This window comes from Platichthys flesus, chromosome 16 (assembly GCF_949316205.1).
Source record: "Platichthys flesus chromosome 16, fPlaFle2.1, whole genome shotgun sequence".
NCBI classification, from domain to species: Eukaryota; Metazoa; Chordata; class Actinopteri; order Pleuronectiformes; family Pleuronectidae; genus Platichthys; species Platichthys flesus.
The window spans coordinates 14,525,743-14,545,370 of record NC_084960.1 but is presented as its reverse complement, the minus strand read 5'-3'; the positions used below and the strand labels follow the sequence as shown (position 1 = coordinate 14,545,370).

Here is a 19,628-nt window from a genome sequence, read left to right as displayed (position 1 = left end):
CCATTACAGTCCACCAGAAGCTGTGAATGGGAGGCAACTCCTCGTATTTCGCTTCGCTGGTGAGCATCAGGCAGGTCAGACTGAGCGGAGGAAGAGCAGAGCGCACACCTGCAGAGAGTGACTGGTCACATGTGGACTAACTGGAAGTGTAGTGTAGGATTTTAAATAAAAGAATAACACCTGTGGTTAAAAGTAGAGACAAAGGTGCACGCGTGCTCTTATTTTTTTTAAATCCTTCGATTTTTGTGCGCGTAAAGGTGTCCATGGCGCATTTTACGCACTGCAGGTAACCAGTGTTTTGGGGCTCAAACAAACAGAAAACATGGATTAAAGGGAAAGTAAGTTTTTGGTTTACTTCAGGAGAGCTCAAATGGCGGCACTTCGCAGAAAATTTGGCGAGGACTACCAGGTGGTCAACACGAACCAGGCTCCCACTTTCGCTGCCCAGGTCAAGAAGAAACGCCAGCGCTTCGTGGATAAGAACGGCCGCTGCAACGTGCAGCACGGAAACCTCGGCGGGGAGACCAGCAGGTACCTCTCTGACCTTTTCACCACGCTGGTGGACCTGAAGTGGCGATGGAACATGCTCATCTTCATCCTCACGTACACCATCGCCTGGCTGGTCATGGCATCCATGTGGTGGATCATCGCGTACATCAGGGGAGACTTGAACCACGGCCACGACTCGTCCTACACACCCTGCGTGGCCAATGTTTACAACTTCCCCTCAGCTTTTCTGTTTTTTATTGAGACTGAGGCCACCATCGGCTACGGCTACCGGTACATCACTGAGAAGTGCCCGGAGGGCATCATCCTTTTCCTGTTCCAGTCACTGATGGGCTCCATAGTGGACGCTTTTCTCATCGGGTGCATGTTCATTAAAATGTCTCAACCCAAGAAACGCGCAGAGACGCTCATGTTCAGTCAGGACGCGGTGATTTCTCAGCGAGACGGGAAACTGTGCCTCATGTTCCGTGTGGGGAACCTGCGAAACAGCCACATGGTGTCTGCTCAGATCAGGTGCAAACTCATAAAGGTAAGATCACAAAGAAGGGATCATGATTAAACTAAACCGTATAATGCACAAATCAACAACATACAGTTAAACCTCACAGTCAATCAAAGGGGCAACAAAACACGCATGGAAATGAACTTGTTATTACTTAATAGCAATCTCGCTGCACAGGTCAGCGTTGTTGAATCTCAGCTGGGGGGGGAACTTTCTATTATGGGTTTATGCAAATAGTAGAAGCTTGAGGAAAGTGATTTCCTTTTGGCACACTGGCTGCGATCTTGACAGACAGCTTGCATTTCTGAACAATCTTTACTCCATTTCCCTCCATGGGATAAGCGATGATTGCACGTTGCATATCTATGATTAAAATTAACCTTCTTTTTCATTCAAAGTGCAACATGTAAGCAGGTCCCTCACTATGTGCCTTGTTAAACAAAACAGGCTTAAGGTAGCATTATCATATCCCTCAGCTGCAGGATGCAGAGGCTGAGTGGCAGCCAGGTGGATCCCAAACCATGGCGATAAGGGAACAAAGGCAGTGGTGGGTCTTTGTGGCGAGTGGTTTAGTGAGGAGAGTGGACACTGTGTCCAGCATCAGTTCCCCTTCAGATGGTGACACCTGGACAGATAGGAGCGAGGCGAGATATGGCCCCCAGAGGAAGAAAAGGGAGCATCACACATGACACAGATCACTGAGGGCACAAAAGCACTCCTGCGAGAAAGGTATTCATGACAACTGTGGACGCATCGTTTGTCTTAATGTATAATTTGATTGGCCGTCCCTGATTTATAAAATGTGACATGAAGCCACACACGGTTTGAATATGGCTGCAGCAAAACCCAGGACCAAATAAGCAGTCATCAATTGTGCCACACTGCCACACTCCACTAATGAAAAGCACAGCAGATTTTTTTCATTTTTGTGGAATATGGCTAATTAGCATCGGACACTGAAAACAAAATGATCACAAATAGCATCAAGGTTGGCCGGCTCTTCCTTTAATGACCCTAGTCCAGCTCCTTTCAGCCACATCGGTGTTCAATGTGCAAAATGGGCCATAGAGAAGACAGACAGCATTGGTGAGGTGTTTGGAGCTTGTCTATGTCTGTTGTCCACACGGCAAAGCGTTGGTCGGCTTAATGATGCGTGCAGGCAGAGGGGGAGAGTCCATAGTCACAAGTGTGGAGGAAGTGAAAAGGCCAATAGTCATAAAGCACAATCACACATGTCTACATTTCTACTAATTAAGTAACCTCTCAGCAATCCCGATTAAACTCTCCACCTGCGAAACACACTTATGATACCATGAAATGTGGTGTATTACCACACTCTATCCCAGAGTGATAAATAGTGTGTTGAAACGGATAGATGTGGTTGTTTTTATAGCTTTGACAACAGAACTGGAACAGAACTAATCAGGTTTTGTGTTAAATTCAAATAAGAATGCAAGATGAATTGTAAAGGAGACAAGAACAAATAGAAAAAGCAATAAATTCTAGTCTGGACTGAAAGAAATACAATCAGTATGAATTCCTAGACCTCTCTGCCCACATCCTTTTTACAGTCCTTTCTGTGAAATATAATAAATACAGCATCCATTTTTTATTTTTGCTTCAGGCTTTGTGGTCTAACCTTATTCTCTCGCTTCGAACACTCTCTTTTCAAGACCGAATTTTTTCAACAGCTCTGTCCGAGCGTAGACCACACAAAAAGAAAAAGGCAAAAATAAGTTGTGCTTGAACAAAAGCTTTGTTTTAGCTCAATGTATAGTCTTCCTTTACATATACATCTCACATTTAAAACGTTATACTAAACTAGATATATTTTAGACTAAATGTTTCCATTGCAGTCCCCGTGTAGAAATGCTGGTGGTGCTGTTGAACTGCAGCCCTCTTCAATCATGCTCCATCAAAAATACTCTGCGACATTATTTCATCCTGTGTGGATACAGTGAGCTTGAGAAAAGGGTTTTGCGATGATTTGTTATATCTAAAACAGAGTAAATTAACAGCGCAAATCCATAGACAGAAATGTTCTTATAAATCAAAACAAATCTGACACCAGCGTGTACCTTGACTATTTGTTTCTGGCTATTCTCTGAAGTAGTTATGATTAGAACTGCAAGTTGACGGTATTTTAATTTTTGGGTTTGAATGTGATATAGATCACTGTAAGAAACTGCAAAGTATTGTAAACCTGTAGTTCCAAGACTGCGGTCCAAGTAATTTAATGGGACTCACACTTAAAGAGGAAAAGAAGCTCTGAATGAACAAGTACAGACGGTTTAGTAAGACGTTACAGATCTGCACCTACTTATGGTCTTTATCACATTACCTCTACCAAGGAGGTTATGTTTTTATCTCCTGTCCATTTGTTTGTTGGTTTGTTTGTTTTGTTAAGCAAGATTACCCAAACACTACATGACAGATCACCAAGAAACTAATATGTATAATGTGGCGTTCGGGGAAGACGCAGTTAAATTTGGGTCCAGATCAGGGGACAGATCCAGGAGCACTTTCTTTAACATTGTGAGGGTGTTTTCAGCACCTGTTGGCTCTTGATGGGGGTATGCTTCCTGCTGAGTGCCTGTGTGGTTCTCTATAAAATATTTAGCAACTACAGTGTTCCTCCAGTTTACACATGTGGAGCCACAGTAAAGTCTTCTCTTGCCTCTCATGCACCTGAAGCTCACAGGCATGTTTAGTGGTGAGCATGTAATTTGCTTTTCTTATTCAAAAGAGCTGCAGTAGAAAAACACCTTAAATCGTAGTAAGCGTTTCTCTCCTACACATCAATGCACAATTGTATGAATTGAACCTTAGCCAACCTCCACGCATTTTGCCCTTAACCGACAGTTGAGTACGGTATTTAAATATTTGTGAATGGTGCTTCGATTGTGTTTCTTAGTCCACAGTCAGTGGCATTTTCTTGCACCCCAAGCGTTGGTATGTGTCAAAGGGCATTAGCGACGCCTGTTGTCAGACTCCATGTGTTTTCAAAGCATACGGATTAAAAGCTGTAACCACTTTCAATAGGATTCTTCCGGCACTGGAGGGCAAGAGGGCAAACGGTGCCAGTTGCTACTTATTATGTCAAATTTGATATCCATCATGCCATATTTGCTCGATCAGAACTAATTTGAACATATGTTGACCTAACATCCTTTATATAAGGGGGATAACAGGGCACAACTTCAGTGTGTCACTCCAAGACCCGATCAGAGGCGTTGCACTCAGTCGTTCACATGAAGAGTGACAGGAGTGGGTGGGTGGGTTGGGTTGTGAGTTGCATTAAGACACAGAAATGGTTGGAGACGTTACTCTTTTTACCTCCACCAAAGAGGCAATTGGTTGACCAAATTGACAGAGTTTTCATGAAACATGGTGAAACCAGGGAAGTGGTATTTGGCCAGTGAAGAAGCCATTCAAGTGGAGCAGATCCAGATCAGTGGGCGGATCCAGATTTTTTTTTATTAAAATAAATAGACAGGTAAATCAGGCATGTTTAGGGAACTGATATCTATGAGTGTGATGAATTTTCTGCAGCTTGATTGAATTTAATTGGACTGTTCGGCCATGACAATTTAACAGACAAAAATGTTCTAAAGTTACAGTTTATGTACCACATTCATTTTTCTACATATGTAAAGCACAGATACATGCCGATACATTTTACTTTAGCACAGTAAGTAAGAAAATTAACTTTATTACATCCCCCCACTGGGTGTAAGTAGCAGACACACACACAACTATTAGTGATCCCTAAAGATGAGAGCTTTATCTTAAGAGGTATGGAGGACAAAGCCTGTTTGACAGCGGGCCACTTGTTGGCGCTGCTGTGATCCGGACAGTACGTCAGTGAACCAGAGCTCTGCTGAACTGTCACGGATGATTGCTGGATAACAGTGGATAGATTGAAGAGACAGACCGACGGGACCTGTCATCCTGAGTCCCACAGTCCGTGGTTGAAATGCAGCTTTGACGGGCATCCATGACGGCTTCACAGGGCATCCTGCTGGAACATCCCAGCTGAAAATACGGCTCTGATATCACTTGGAGGATGGCAGGTGGGAGAAGGAAAGAGAGAGTAATGAATTTCATCCAAAGTAATTGAAAGTATAGTGACGGAGCCGGAGAGAGTCTCATTGCAAGAGAGGGGAGACATAAGAAGTGTTACTCTTAGAGTTCTTCTTTTCGTCAAAGCTGTGTACCTCACCTCAAAGGATTGCAGAATGTGGTATATAGTGGAGCCGAGAAGTAGAATTGATTTCCGTTTCTTTTCTTATAAGAATAGAGATGCAATTATGCTATCAGGTTGTGGGGGTTGGGAGAAAGGCCTTGAAACCCAACTGTTATCGATTAGCAAACCCCAGAGCTGTGAACCTAAAGGAGAGCTCATGATTCTGTGTTTGTATCCACTTCTTAAATTATTCAGCCAACATGTAGGATCTTTTGCTGTTGGAGGGTTCATGCTGAAAGATGCAAGAGAACACACACATTTTTAACCTTGGTTCCTCTTTTCTTAGTGATGCGTCCAAAAGAAGGAATGTGTGAGGTGAAGTCTGTAATGTTGATATGGTGGCAGAGAAAGTAAAACAAAAAATGAAATATATATAATACAAATATCTAGCTACATATTCCAGAAATCTCTATCTGTCTGCATGTGGAGCAAATATCCCGAGACCCGTTCATCTGTTTTAATTGATCTACTTTATGGGCTTCACACTTACTGTGTTGATTTAGGGTCCAAGGAGGTGCAGCGTCAAATTGGGTGCGATTTAGAAACGTGATACTTTCAATATTTATAACCTTTGAATAAACAGAAGACCAGTTTTCTGTAGCAGGAGTGGATGGGACTCATCAATGTAAGGGATGTTGATCAGTGTTTATGGCAATGACAACTGATTCTCCTTTGAATAAACAGGTGAAGCTCTTTGTTCAGCAGCAGTTGAGCAGCTTCAGGGTTCAGTGGACTGAGTCAGACAGTCTGTCTTTTCTTCCCATGGCTTAATCACTTATGATCACTCTCACAAAGAAAGTTTCAACAAACATTACCACAGTCCAAACAAACAGCCGTTTCCAAACAGGCAGTTTAAGAACAGGCACCGCACTCGTATTAGTCGATTTGGCAACACACATACTATAAATACTCGCTAAACCAAATCCAGGAAATGCACTGCAAAAATACATAACAATGCTGCATAACACCCCCGCTGCCTAAATTCAGACCTGAAGTTCACAAGCGCTAAAGAGAAGCATTATTCCTCTTGTATACACATCACGTCTTCAGGCTCTTGACAACAGTAATATCTGAGTGTTGTTTCACCCAAGTACAAATCAGAGGCAGCACAGTCACAACTTAACACATTTTTGACCAAGAACATTGTGACACTGCCCACTCTTCCCTAAGTAACTGTGTGTCACAGAGAGAATTAAAACATTCAGGATTTAGTATTTCCAAATAATGTCTACAACTTGTTTTATCCTGGTTGCTCTGTACCACCCTGGCATTTTCTATTTCATTTTGGTTGAGTGTTAGCCTCCATAGGGACCATAAGAGTATGATTTCATGTCTTCTGATCACAAGTCCAGCAAAACAGAAATTGGATTTGAAGGAGGAAAAGGAGCTTAGTATCCATAGAAACGATCTTTATCGTCTGCAGTCCGTAATGAATGATGGTTAAAGTGAGTTGTCAGGGTGAGTAGTTGTGCTTTTATTTTGTCGTCTTAGTTCATATCATACATGAACAATTAACACCAGTTTAAAAAAGGAGACTTGTGTCCGATCATAAATATGTGTTTTAGATGTTTAACTTTACTCAAACCTTACATTTTACAAACACAGGCCTTTATGCAGCATTAAACACAATCAGGGATGCTGACTGTGATGCACAATGTTGTTGAGCGACCAAAGGGGGGTCAACAACGGATGTTTGTGTGGACAAGCCTTTTTTCTAAATCAACCTACAAACAAGTTTTTTCACATAAACAGAAATCAGTTGATTCAGTGTAGATAACGTATGAAACACTAGTACATTTTATCACTGGAGGAGAAACATGGGCTGTCCATCTCCTTTGGAAAAATTCATTTCTCTACCTTCCTTTCATGCTGCTGATTGATGAAAGCCCAGCAGTGAATGGAGTGGTGTTAAGTGCAGATCAGGCCACGTCAGGTCTAATCAATTTGATTCTTCTCTTGTCTTCATCCATGAGCATCATTCACACCACAGAGACACAGCTTTTGTGTTCATGAAACAAAACCCATGTTGTCCTTTTTACAATAAGCAGTGTAGTGGCCGATCTAAAACCTGCCTGTTTGGAATGGGCTTTTGTTCTGTGGTAATAGTGCTTGCTGCAGAACCCTGAAGCTGCACAAAGAGCTCCACATCTGTTTATTCAAAGTTCAGTGAAGCAGTACAGCAGTACAGATGAACGTTTTTGGAGATATGCAAGCCACAGACAGACAGACAGTTGGACAGACAGAGATTTTTCTGAATTGATAACTGGAGTGGTGAGTATTCAAATGTGATGGGTCTATGTCAACATGCTCATCCAGTCATTCTGCAGTAATATCTCAATTTTATAGAGCTCTGGGAGACAGATCTGTCTATTTGTTGAACTTCTTGTTAGATTTACAGAAAAGACAGGAGACAAACTCAGCTATCTCTGTATGCTTGTGCGAGAGGAAGTGTAGGAGAGTGCCAGCACTGCCTGTGTAAGAAGCTTGGCCTGTCAATGTCTGCATACAGTCATCCATCTTCTTAATCTTAAGTGACAAAGACAGAAAGTGAAAAGTAGAATTTCCCTAAGCTAGCATGAGATAACCCACATGGAGGAACGCCGCCAAACAGTATTCAGCGGCCTGTAAGCACCCGACAAGTGAACAATATCCTCCCCGACGTGAAAGCCATTCTTCAAGATAAATCCTAAAGTGCATCTCATTGATATTCACAGGAGATAGAAATAGAATGCAATGCTTTCTGGCAATGCAAAAAGTGACTGTTTGCTCATACTTCATTCACAATTTGTGACTCGGAGGGATAAATAGGGTAATGTCAGCAGGAGGTCAGGATGAGCTCTGACTTAAGTACAGGAGCGACCAGGATGAGACACAGCAGAACCAAAGATGTAGTAAATCCACTGAGAGTCAAATTATTTTCAATGAAAGTCATTTGCATTTTTGTTTCACTTAATTCATCTAAATTATTTAATAATTAGCCAGTTTAACAGCAAAACGTTTTCCAACAATATCCTGAACCTGAACACAAATCATCTCTATATGGATGGGGCTGTAGTTCAAGACACATTTTATTTTGGTGTCTGAAGTGATTTGAGTACAGTAGTGTCTTTTATTTAAAAAAAAATTTAAACTAGAAACTGCCATTGGAATAAATAATAATGATAATAATAAACTTTATTTATATAGCACCTTTAAAAATCACAATCACAGGGTGCCTTACAAATATATATTTTTAGAATTGAAGGCATCTATATGAAGCAAGTGAAAGCAGTTCGAAGATCATAATTCATTACATAAACTAAATCATTATAAAGGATTGAAAAGCTGAAAATGGTTGTGGCTTTGCCCCGATCTGTGATTTGACAGAATTTCTCTATCAATGTATAAAGTGAAACATGGTTGAATTCTGCACAAAAGCACCTGCAAAATACAAAATTATGGAAAACAAACTGATCTTACATTTATCCAAATTATGTTGTTATTTATGTTTGTGTCGTGCACAGAGAAGTCATCAGGTTATATGGACGAACATAAGACACCAACAACGATTAAATAAAGTTATTGTTGGAGTAGTCTTTGAGGCTAAAATTGAGGCTATGATAAAGAAAGCGAAGCTCTGGGAAGACTGCATGAACAAAAACAAAACAGACGTCTTTCCTTCGTTGCATGATTTTTTGTGTGCAAATCACCTCGGTCTGAAAGACCGAGGTGATTTGCACACCGGCATATGAACAGGAGAGCCTCATTGAAGTCGGAACAAGTGGATCCATTAAAATTGAATTCAATCAGAAGCCTCTGCCAGATTTCTGGATAGGACTGTGCACAGAGTACCCTGCAGTGGCAAAACATGCTGTCAAGACTTTGATGCCATTTGCCACCACATATTTATGTGAGAGGGGGTTCTCAGCTCTGACGAGCATGAAAACTAAATACAGGCATAGGCTGTGTGTAGAAGACAATTTAAGATTAAGACTTTCTCCAATTCAGCCACACATTGCAAAATTATGTGCATCCTCTCAAGCACACCCGTCTCATTAACCTGTGCCTTGGTGATTATTTCTGGCTGAACTCTGCTCCGGCCACGCCCCCCTTTTCAAATTCAACGCACACACTTCTTCACACTGTATTGTTTATTTATGTCCTTAGTTAAACTTTGTTAGTTTGTGTTCTTCCGGCATTTGACGCTGAGTATCTTGGTTTTCATCTGGTTTGCCTTGTTTGAGTTAAATAGTAATTCAAGTTCAACCCCTGAGTGAGTTAGTTCGACCTCCTTGTTTGTTTGTAATTTCCCTTTACTTTGTTGTTTTGATGATAAAACTCTGTTTGATCTAGACTTCCATCCAAGTCCTGAAATCCTTGACAATTTCACACAGTTTCAAGTGATATAGACCGTAAATGTGCGCCGGGGGGGGGGGGGGGGGGGTGTACGTAGCTGGAGATTGAATGTCTGAAGGGGTACGGGGTAGGGGTGTAAAAAGTTTGGGAACCACTGTTCCATTCCATTAGGAAAATACACTGGGACAGTGTGTGTGTGAGTGAATCTGTGTGGGAGATCATTACGAAGCTGTGTGGTGCAGGAATAGTGTGTTTGTTTGTGTGAGTGGGTGACTGGTGGCTGACACATCCCAATTATTGGTTGTGGGTGGAAAGAATGATGAAAAAGGATAACAGGGAAGAAAACTTAGCGTATGCCACTGAAGATTATATGAGAAAATCAACACTGCACTTTTTATTAATTCTGTTTTAATACTTATTACACTAAACAAGACAGTTTGGTGCTATTTAAAGTGTAAAAGAAAGACAGTTTAAAAACACAAGATAGAGTCTTACCACAAAGTAACTGCTGATCTCAAAGGTGAATAATTGCCTGATATTTAATGTTTTAGTCTCTTAAATTACACAGAAGTAATATGTTATGGCTTCCTCTACATCTGAAAACCTACATTATATACATAACTTACATCAAAACTGTCGAAAAAGCTACATACCTCATTTCTGAGAAGCAGATGTGAGCAACATGGCTACAAATTTGAAGGGATGAGCGGAAAGTGTAAGAAAGGCTGTTAAGTGAGGAGAGAGAAAGGATGAACAGATGGATAAGACAGAATTAGACAGAAAAGGTAAAAATACACCCAGGAACCATTGGTGCTGAGCTCACACATCATCAGGGCAATTAAATGCTTCCGCGCCACTTCACACTCTGTGGGCAAGTCCTGTCCAAACACGGCCGTCTCATCTGGTAATAGATGAAAACAGATTTGTGCTTTTTTCGTGTGTTTTTTCTTGTTTCTTCTTGTGACCATTGGAGTAATTAAAATTAAAACTGGATTCACCATGATAATACTAAATTTACATTCTGAATACAGGACTGGTAAATGGTATATACTTGTATGGGCTGTATTTTGTGCTTATGAAAATAGTGGAGAAAAAGTTATCATCATGACAAAGACATCTCAGCACATTTTAAGTAGATATGGTGAAGGTCTTAGCAACAGTTGCTTATTCACACATCCAGCAGTTACTGAAAAACACCATCATTCATTTGCATGTGTGTGTTCAACATTCGCTTTCTTTTTGTTCTGTTTTTGGTGTTACTTTTCAATAAAGAATAAAAACATTTTGCATTTTGTAATGGAAATTTTCTCAATAACTTTGTTTAGTTAGTTTATGCTTAAAACAGACACTTCCAGCACAACAGAAATTTGATGGTGCACCCATTTTCTAGCATGTGAGCCCATTGTCGATTAATATCTTGCAGGAGTTGATCCTGATATCAACTTATCATGTGACCTTTTGCTCTACTTTGGATTAACTGTGTCACACCCTATCAGACGATAAGTTCCAGACACAGAACAGTACATTCCCACAACCCCATCTGCAATGTTCTGGGGTCAGGAGGTAACCCACACAGAGACACTTAAATATGAGCACAGACATTTCACATTTCATCACACTTGCGGCCTCCACCTTGCCTCTGTTATCCTTTCTGCAGAAATCATTGTGCATTTAATCCTCTTTTCACTCTGTCCATTCCTTCCTCTCTTTATTTCCTGGCTGTCTTTTAGTCTCGTCAGACACCCGAGGGCGAGTTCCTGCCTCTGGACCAGTGCGAGTTGGACGTTGGTTTTGGGACGGGTGCAGACCAGCTCTTCCTGGTGTCCCCTCTCACCATCTGCCACGAAATCAATCCCAAGAGCCCCTTCTTCGACCTGTCCCAGCGCTCCCTAATGAATGAAGAGTTTGAGATTGTCGTTATCCTCGAGGGCATCGTTGAAACCACTGGTGAGGAATCTGTACCCACCACTTCTTTTAGCTCTTTGTATCCTGTACCCACTCCTAATCTAAATGTAATTTCCTATATCGTTATCAACCAACATAACATTCCTATCTAATAGCTACTAATTATCTAGACTATGAGGTCTCATTTCCCAGCATTCCAAGTTTTGTATGGTGGGAAAATGCAGGAAAAATAAGAACAACACATTACAAGGACGCCCTGGTTGAATTATGAGGGATATTTTATTATGTCAGAATCGGTTTATGCCCACTCTATGCATAACAAAATCCTGTGGTCATAGATGCATGTGTCAGTTTGATAGATGAGATGGGATGTTAGTTGAAAGTTCCACTCCATTTTTCAGACGGCTGAGAGCAGAGGTGAGACGGAGCCTGTGAGACATTGGTCCTCACCAACCACTGTAAACTACATGCAGCCTTGCTGAAGTACTGTCAGCATCAACTCTGTTCTCTCTCTCTGTTGCATATTTAACAGAATGATTTTCCCCCTAAGTCCAACAAAGAAGTAAATCCAACTCCCTCTTTTCTTTTCAGCCCTGCTTCCATAATAACCCTCACTTTGCTACTGCTGTAGAAGGAACCACAGAACTGAACAGGCTTAGAGGGGGGGGGGGTCAGCAGGGAGGCGGGCAGGCAACACGGTCTGTGCTCTGTTGATAATACCATTAAATCAGGGTGCAGACAGAAGTTTAGAGTCTCACCGCTGTAGCACTCAGAGCGGAGAGCTAGAGGAGGGAAGCTCCGGCAGTGTCACCTTCAATAGGCCACGATATCCCATCATCCTCACACTCACACATATCCCATTAAAGTGAACTCTTGAACAAATATCCCCTCACATCCATCTGCTGCTGAGACAGCTGTGCAGCTTGTTCATTGTCTCCCCAACTCATTCCCATTATGGTTCGAGCAGAGTTGACATATTAGCACTCAGCCACTCTGTGACTTGTCAGTTTTAGTTCACTTCTTAGAGGCAGAATTGGTTCCATTTTTCCACATAAGAGCATGATCGACCTGAAATGTGTTGGAGACCGTGGGAGGGATTAAGCACCAATAGTGAATGCTCTAGTGGAGAAGTTAGTCTCTAATAAGCTATACATTTCACATATTTAATGTTTGACTCTTGGTGACTCACTATGACAAACTTGGGTTAACAGACATATATTAATATTTGAATTGCACCCATGCAAAACTGCAGGACTCAACATTCAACAACTAATAAAAAATAAAATTCTACTTGGTACCAGGATGGATGTTCATAATTATCCAAAACCGACCAAAGGAAAATATATATTTGGTCCTGTTCCGATTGAGACATAGCAGCTGAGCAGAACTAATTCTATTCAGCTCAGTTTAAAGCGAATCTTGATTTCTAGGAACCAATAGAACACTGAAGACCTAGTTCAAACCTTTCTAAACCAATGGGTAGTAAGCATGTCTTGATTTGAGTTCCTTTACTCTTTTGCCTTTTACTTTCACTAATATGCCGACGCCACACACCTCTATGTATGTGATATAATTGAGATTCTTACTAAGTAACAATGCTTAGATTTAAATATAGTCAAAGGGAAGGCAGCACACCATAATATGCTCTCTAGCCACTGCCTGTAAAGGCTACCGCCAGGAATTTTGCATAAAGTATTTTTCAGTGACACCCTGCTCGATGTCTACCAAGTGTTTTGCATAGCTGCGCTGAGGGCTTTTCTTCTCATGCACAATCCACTCAACATTAAGCACAGGGCTGAATATGCCTATGATGCCTGAATGATGAAACAAAACTGGTAGGCATGTCGGGCTCTGAACCTACTAGCTTCCAATACTTGTACTGTATTTACAGTCAGCAGAAATACAGTCATTCTGCTGGTGGCTACATAAGAAGACAACTGGAAAATTATGCCAGACTCACCCTTGTAATTTAAGCTTCCGGGCTAATTAAGAAATACTCTGACCTTTGTTTGGATGTGGCCTGTTGAAGGTTTTCTGTGGATGAAGATGAGTCGCGAGCCTGGAATAGCATCAGGCTGTGACATAACACTGCACATACCATCCCTCAGAGGAACAGGAATAGGCTTTTACTCTACAGTGTTTAGTGAAGAGTGTTTAACAGAAAAACTCAGGTTGAAGCAAAGTCACTGGATCAGAATGAGAAAAAAATGGACTAAGTGCTTATTGATCCGCAAAAGACCTCCAAGCAAGCATCCGAATGTGAAGAAAATAAAATAGAAAAGGGTGTTTTTGATACTTGGAGACTGTTTTAATCCTGTTGATGGCAGACACACACGGATGACTAATATGCACAACAACAAATAATTGCTGAAAGACATCAGGAAATCAATGGATAATTGATTTGAAGCCCGTACAATTTACAATCAACACCTAATGTCACAATAAATACACGTAAAGACAAGTTCGATGGTTTCTGCCATCAATATATTGATGTGACAATGGTGCTGGGCAACTGCTAATTCTGTTGATCGGATTGCACAATTATCACAGCCATCACAAGACGCGCTGATGACAAGCATCACTCCCCTTTCACTTATAATAACAGCACAAAATGTGTTAATCACTCACCAGTTCATGGGAACGGGAAAAGCACTGCTACAAGACTTCATTGAATGTAGTAGTGTTATGTAAAGATTATTAATATATTGTGAAGTTGTCCTTTACTCATGCCACCATCTGAGTTTTTCTGTTCATATTGGAGGCGACACGCTTAGAATATGGAAAAACATTAAGTATGATAAAGTAATAAAGTAATATAGATCCAGGCAATTTAATCCCAGAAGGGTCTTTCGATTTAACATCCAACCCATTCATCTATGTAATGATAATGAATAATGAATAAATTAATTAGTTGCCATAATCAGACATCAACATGCCAGTGCACATATCAACAACAACAACCAATCATTTTAAGCATTTATAAGCCTGATAGCAGTGGCAATTAAGGAATCAAAGCAGCAATTTCTTTTTACGAGTAGCCAAATAGAGAAAACTCCCTCGAGAGAACATGATTCATTGGCTTGTGATTCCTTTTGCTTTCTTGGTCACTCGATTCTTCCAGAATGAGCACAGGTTTTTTTGCTGGACTCCAATGATCTTGGAGCAGAACCTAAGCAGCTTTTATCCTTCCTTTAGCTTTGACACTGTACTGCCTGTAACAGCTTTTTAGTCTTTGTGAATTATGGCCTGTGAATTCACTTTAAAAAAAGTATTTACATCTCCAGTAAGTGACAAAATTGAACAATAGGAAGAGGCATGAAGCAGCGTTTCCCAAAGAAAGTGCGGAGCACAAAGAGAGACGATGGGAGGGTACGGTGTCCTTTCACATATCTTCTTATCAGCCAGTATTTGTTTTGTTAAAGCTTGACCTTCATTTAATGACAGTTATAAAAAGTACTACCCTGTTCATCTCTTGTAGGTATGACATGCCAGGCACGGACATCTTATACCGAGGATGAGGTTTTATGGGGCCATCGCTTCCTGCCGGTGATGTCACTCGAGGAGGGTTTCTTCCGGGTAGACTACTCTCAGTTCCACAACACGTTTGAGGTGCCGACACCAGCGTACAGCGTCAAGGAACACGAAGAGAAGAATTCACTGCCCTCGCCTCTATCTACTCCCATCCATGCACTCAACGAGAGCCACGGCACCCGGCGTGACCGGGTGTTTTCTGTGGATTACATCAACACTTTAGACGAAAGGGGTCGTCATTTAGGGGCCGGGGGTCGACTGCCAAGCAAGCTGCAGAGGATGAGCTCTTCTGGGAAGGAGGACCTGCAGAGGAAGGTGCTTCTGCTCAGCTCCCAGCACTCTGAGAAGGCCTGCAGCACGGGAGACTTGCCCCTGAAGCTGCAGCGCCTCAGCTCCACCTCCCCGGTACCCGAGGCGGAGAATCGGCTGCAACTCAAGTCCCTCAAGGTGGGCTTCGAACCCATGACCAAGTCTACTGGAGACCTGTACCAGCACAGCCTTCAACCTTCACCGTCCCCTGCTCCGGTCCTCATGCAAAGCCCGTTGCTCTCTGCTGGAGGGAGGGCGGAGGACAACCTGCCAGCAAAGCTGCGGAGGATGAACGCCGACCGCTGAAATCCACAACAGACTCCCTGTGACCTCCAACTGCTGACACACAGGAGGAGACAGATCCAGAGATGAACTTTACCATTGATAAAAAAAAACAAATGGTTTAGCGACATTTTATTGATTCGTTTTTACCTGAGACGAAACTTTTACTGGAATAACTGTGATTTCTGTATTTCATAGCAGTGGGATTCATGCAGCCGTTGTTTCACCCAAAACAACAAGGAAACACAAACCTCATGCTTGATCCAAACTCGATCATTCTGCCAGAATTGTGCATGTATACACTAAATCCATTGTTTAATGCGCCACTACACTATATAGCCAATCTTAGTTTTATCTAAACATAAATTATATTAAGATGATAATAAATGATGTTTGATCATCAGCCTCCTTTGTGTCTTTATTGTTGTCACACACACTCCAACATAATCAATGTTTGGTTTATGAACGCATTGTAATTGTTTGTGCAACAGTTTTGCCAGATGTCAATAAGTAAACTAAAAGTGCAACAAAATGCAATTTGAATAGGCAGCTCTTAATGCACTAAATTTGCCCCCTTGGCAAGCGACACTTAATGCAGGAACAATCTCATAATTCCTCAGTGCATATAAAAGAGAGAGGGGGGGGTAATGCTGCTGAGAGAGAAAATGTGAAGGGTGTTTACTGGAGAAAGGCATCTGATTAGAGTCAAAGCTTTCGCTCCAGACAGAGTAATGTGCTCACTGAGATATCATGTCTCACTAACACATCCATTCAATGTATTATGTGGTCATTTCTCAAATGCATACTCAGACACATGGACACTTTTCTCAGTCTCACTCTTTCAAACTATTGGTCAGTTTCTGTATCTACCTTAGACTGTATACAAGGATCTCCATCACCACCTGGTTGCAGTATGAGTCATAAACCCTGCCTCCTCCATGTCAGTGCATGGGATATGGACCAATCTTCAAATTCAAATTAGATGCTTTTTCTGTCATTTTATGTAGTTAGTTCTTATCACACTGATGTTCAAGTGTTCACCTTTCTGTAAGATTGTGTTTTATTATAACGGAGTGAAAATTCATGGTTGACTGATTCGTGAATGGACAAGCATGTGTATCAGTTCCCATCCCTGGTACTACTGCGCAGACTCTGGCTACAAATGGCTGTGTTCGTATTCTGGATAATTTAACTAAATTTTAGACCTCATTAATACATAGTGGGAGGAAGAGGAGATGTGTCATCCATCTGTATAAACAGTCTATGGTATCTCCAGTCAAAGGAACTTTAATAGTAACAGTATAGGGCAAGAAGTTTGATTTCTTTCTACGACAATCGATTACAGCCACAAAAGCAGAAAACACAAGCTTCACTAAATCCAGGTACAACCTCAGCACAACTAAAAGCTTCTTCAGCAGCACAGGGTCAGTGCATCTCGAGTGTCTACAGCTGCAAGCCTTAAAACACCTCGTCCGCAGCAAAAACAGAAAAATCAATGGAGGCAGGAGATTTTCCCTGCTTCAACTGCACACTTTCAGAGACCCTCCCCCCATTGCCATTCTGCAGCTTCGACCACCCACTCAGTTTACTCATTGTCTTAACTGGTCCTCACACACCATCCCTGTAATTTAGCCACATACTGAGCGCTGTGTGTGTTTTGTAAACTTACTCGCCACACACATGGTTTTGTCAATGTTTTCATGCTGGGTATGATTTGCCAAATTACATGACAATGAAACAAAATGGGCTCATTGCAATTCCGGGCACCTCAGACCACACACAGACAGATGATAATGAAACTGGATATGTACACCTATTTGTTCGAAGTTAATCATTGCTTTTATTGCGTGATGTACTTATTTAAATCACCAATAAAGATGAAGTGGTTAGGTTCTGATACAGGATGTTATTGCTCCCACTGTCAATCGCAACCACCCACTGTGCCATAAACAGTTGGAAAACACTCTAGTCTAATGTTAATATACCTGTTGACCTGTTTGTGTGGTTAAATAGCATATAAAAAAATCAACTGAATAAGGTCATACACAAATATATCACAACTACAACACTTATAGACATTTAGGTGAATTCAAATTTCAACAATCTCAATACCTGAGTACCAACCCCAATAAACAGTGTGATTTCCTCTTATCCTTTTACATCTGGAAGGGTTGGAATCTAACTTGCTCTGGGAAATTGCACTTTCTCAGGTTTCGTGGATGGACACAAAATATTATTGGGACACTGGATTGGTTAGACTGCCAAACTACCAAAAACACAATTTATGTTTTCGTACTTTACTGATTGAGGAATTGTAAAATAAATTTGCCAAATGACAATCAATGTCAGAATCAGAGTCCACTATATGAGGACCTGGAATGCGGAAACTTAATCAGAAGACAAAGCATGGACAATCTCTTAAATCATAAATCAATGACTTCTTCATTCACCATCTCAAATCGGACTGTGTTAATATAAGCTTATAAATTATGTTGAAAAAGTTCTAAATGACAAAGAAAGTCAGTTTAATCTCTGTTCAAAAAAACGAGAAAAAAAACCATCTCTCCTTCTTCCCACCAGATAGATGAGTGTTGTTGTTTTGACATAGAGATTAATTTACAACCCAATAGTTCATCATGTCTTTGTGCTGAGCTGCATCAACTGTGAATGTGGCTTATTAGGCCACTTTTGGTGTCTTAAAATGAAACGTGCCGGACTGATCCACCTAATTGAGATACTGTACACACGTGTGTCTGCCCACGCACACAAACAAAAAGACACACACGAGCTGCAGCTGTCAATCAGAAGCGAGCCACTTCCTTTCACCAAAGTCACCACGGCAACACGCAAACCCCTTTGCCTTGCAGCAGTGAGGATAAACACACAGCTTAGGTGTGTGTGTGTGTGTATGTGTGTGTGTGTGTGTTACTGTGTGTGTGTCTGTGTGTGTCTGTGACAGAGATCATCAGTGTATTATTAATCCCCCTCTTTTTACCCCACTCTTATTAAGCAAATTCATATACAGCAATTAAAAGTGAGTGTGTATTCCTGTGTGTGTGTATGTATAGCTAGTGGTGTGTGCAGTTGTGTTGGACAGCTGATCTAAACTGCAGATATCAAGCCTCTCATCCGCAGCCCTATTCCTCGTTACACGAGGAGACTTATCCCGTGGGAATCCAGAAAAAAAAAGACGGCAAATAACATCAGAGGCGCTCATCTTTCTGTGCGTAGCATTTTAATTTCAACTTGTCTGCTTAACAATGGAGGTAAACACTGGTGACATGCTTTGAAAATAAGGAATGGCTGACTGCATTGATTTTTCCATGCATACATTACCATAATACTTGCCCGTGGCTATTTGGGGGGAATGTCTAAATATTGGTTCTTTAAAGCAACAGCGTCTGTGACTGAAGGGCTGGAATGAATAGTTCATCTTTGGAGGAAAAAGGTATAAAAGGTTCATCCTCTGGGGACGCCCCTCTCTTTGCGCCGCCGAACTCAACCAGGCTAAAGATTGAAGGACCAATCAATACCTGTCTCGCTTCCGCAAACCGGGGCCCTGACTGGCAATGCAGTCTAATGCTAAGGCCCGAGCATAATCACTGGGATCTCCAGGGAATGCTGTGTTTGGAGGGAGGACAGACCTCCATCTCCAGCAGAGAGAAGTTGATGCAAACCTTCAACAATGACCTTGCATCCCCTCAGGAGAAATCCATAGCGTTGATCTCTGTTCATTACAGCGGACACATGCAAGAGACTCTCAGCAACAGAAACTTACTATTTGCTCCTGCTGAGCCCTGGACACATGGTGGACACATATGTCATCTCAGATTAGCATTCATCTGTGCATGCATCTTTTAGGAATTACGGTTCTTCAAGGGTGTAGTGATAAAAGACAGGGAATTCCGTATCAGTCCCTTCAGCTACCTACAAGCCTTCATTGCTTTACATTAGAAGATTTAAAGTAATTTTTTGTCCACTGTACATCTGTCAGCTTCAGAGGCCGAGCTT

General features: G+C 41.5%; 1 protein-coding gene across 1 annotated transcript; it reads left to right on the top strand.

Moving 5' to 3' along the window:
- On the top strand, positions 1-16,017 carry kcnj19a (potassium inwardly rectifying channel subfamily J member 19a). The gene is made up of 3 exons (XM_062408489.1): positions 1-1,036; positions 11,321-11,537; positions 14,974-16,017. Exons 1-3 carry the CDS (start codon positions 371-373, stop codon positions 15,639-15,641), a joined length of 1,551 nt encoding a protein of 516 aa, XP_062264473.1. The 5' UTR covers positions 1-370; the 3' UTR covers positions 15,642-16,017.
- Positions 16,018-19,628: the final 3,611 nt, after the last annotated feature.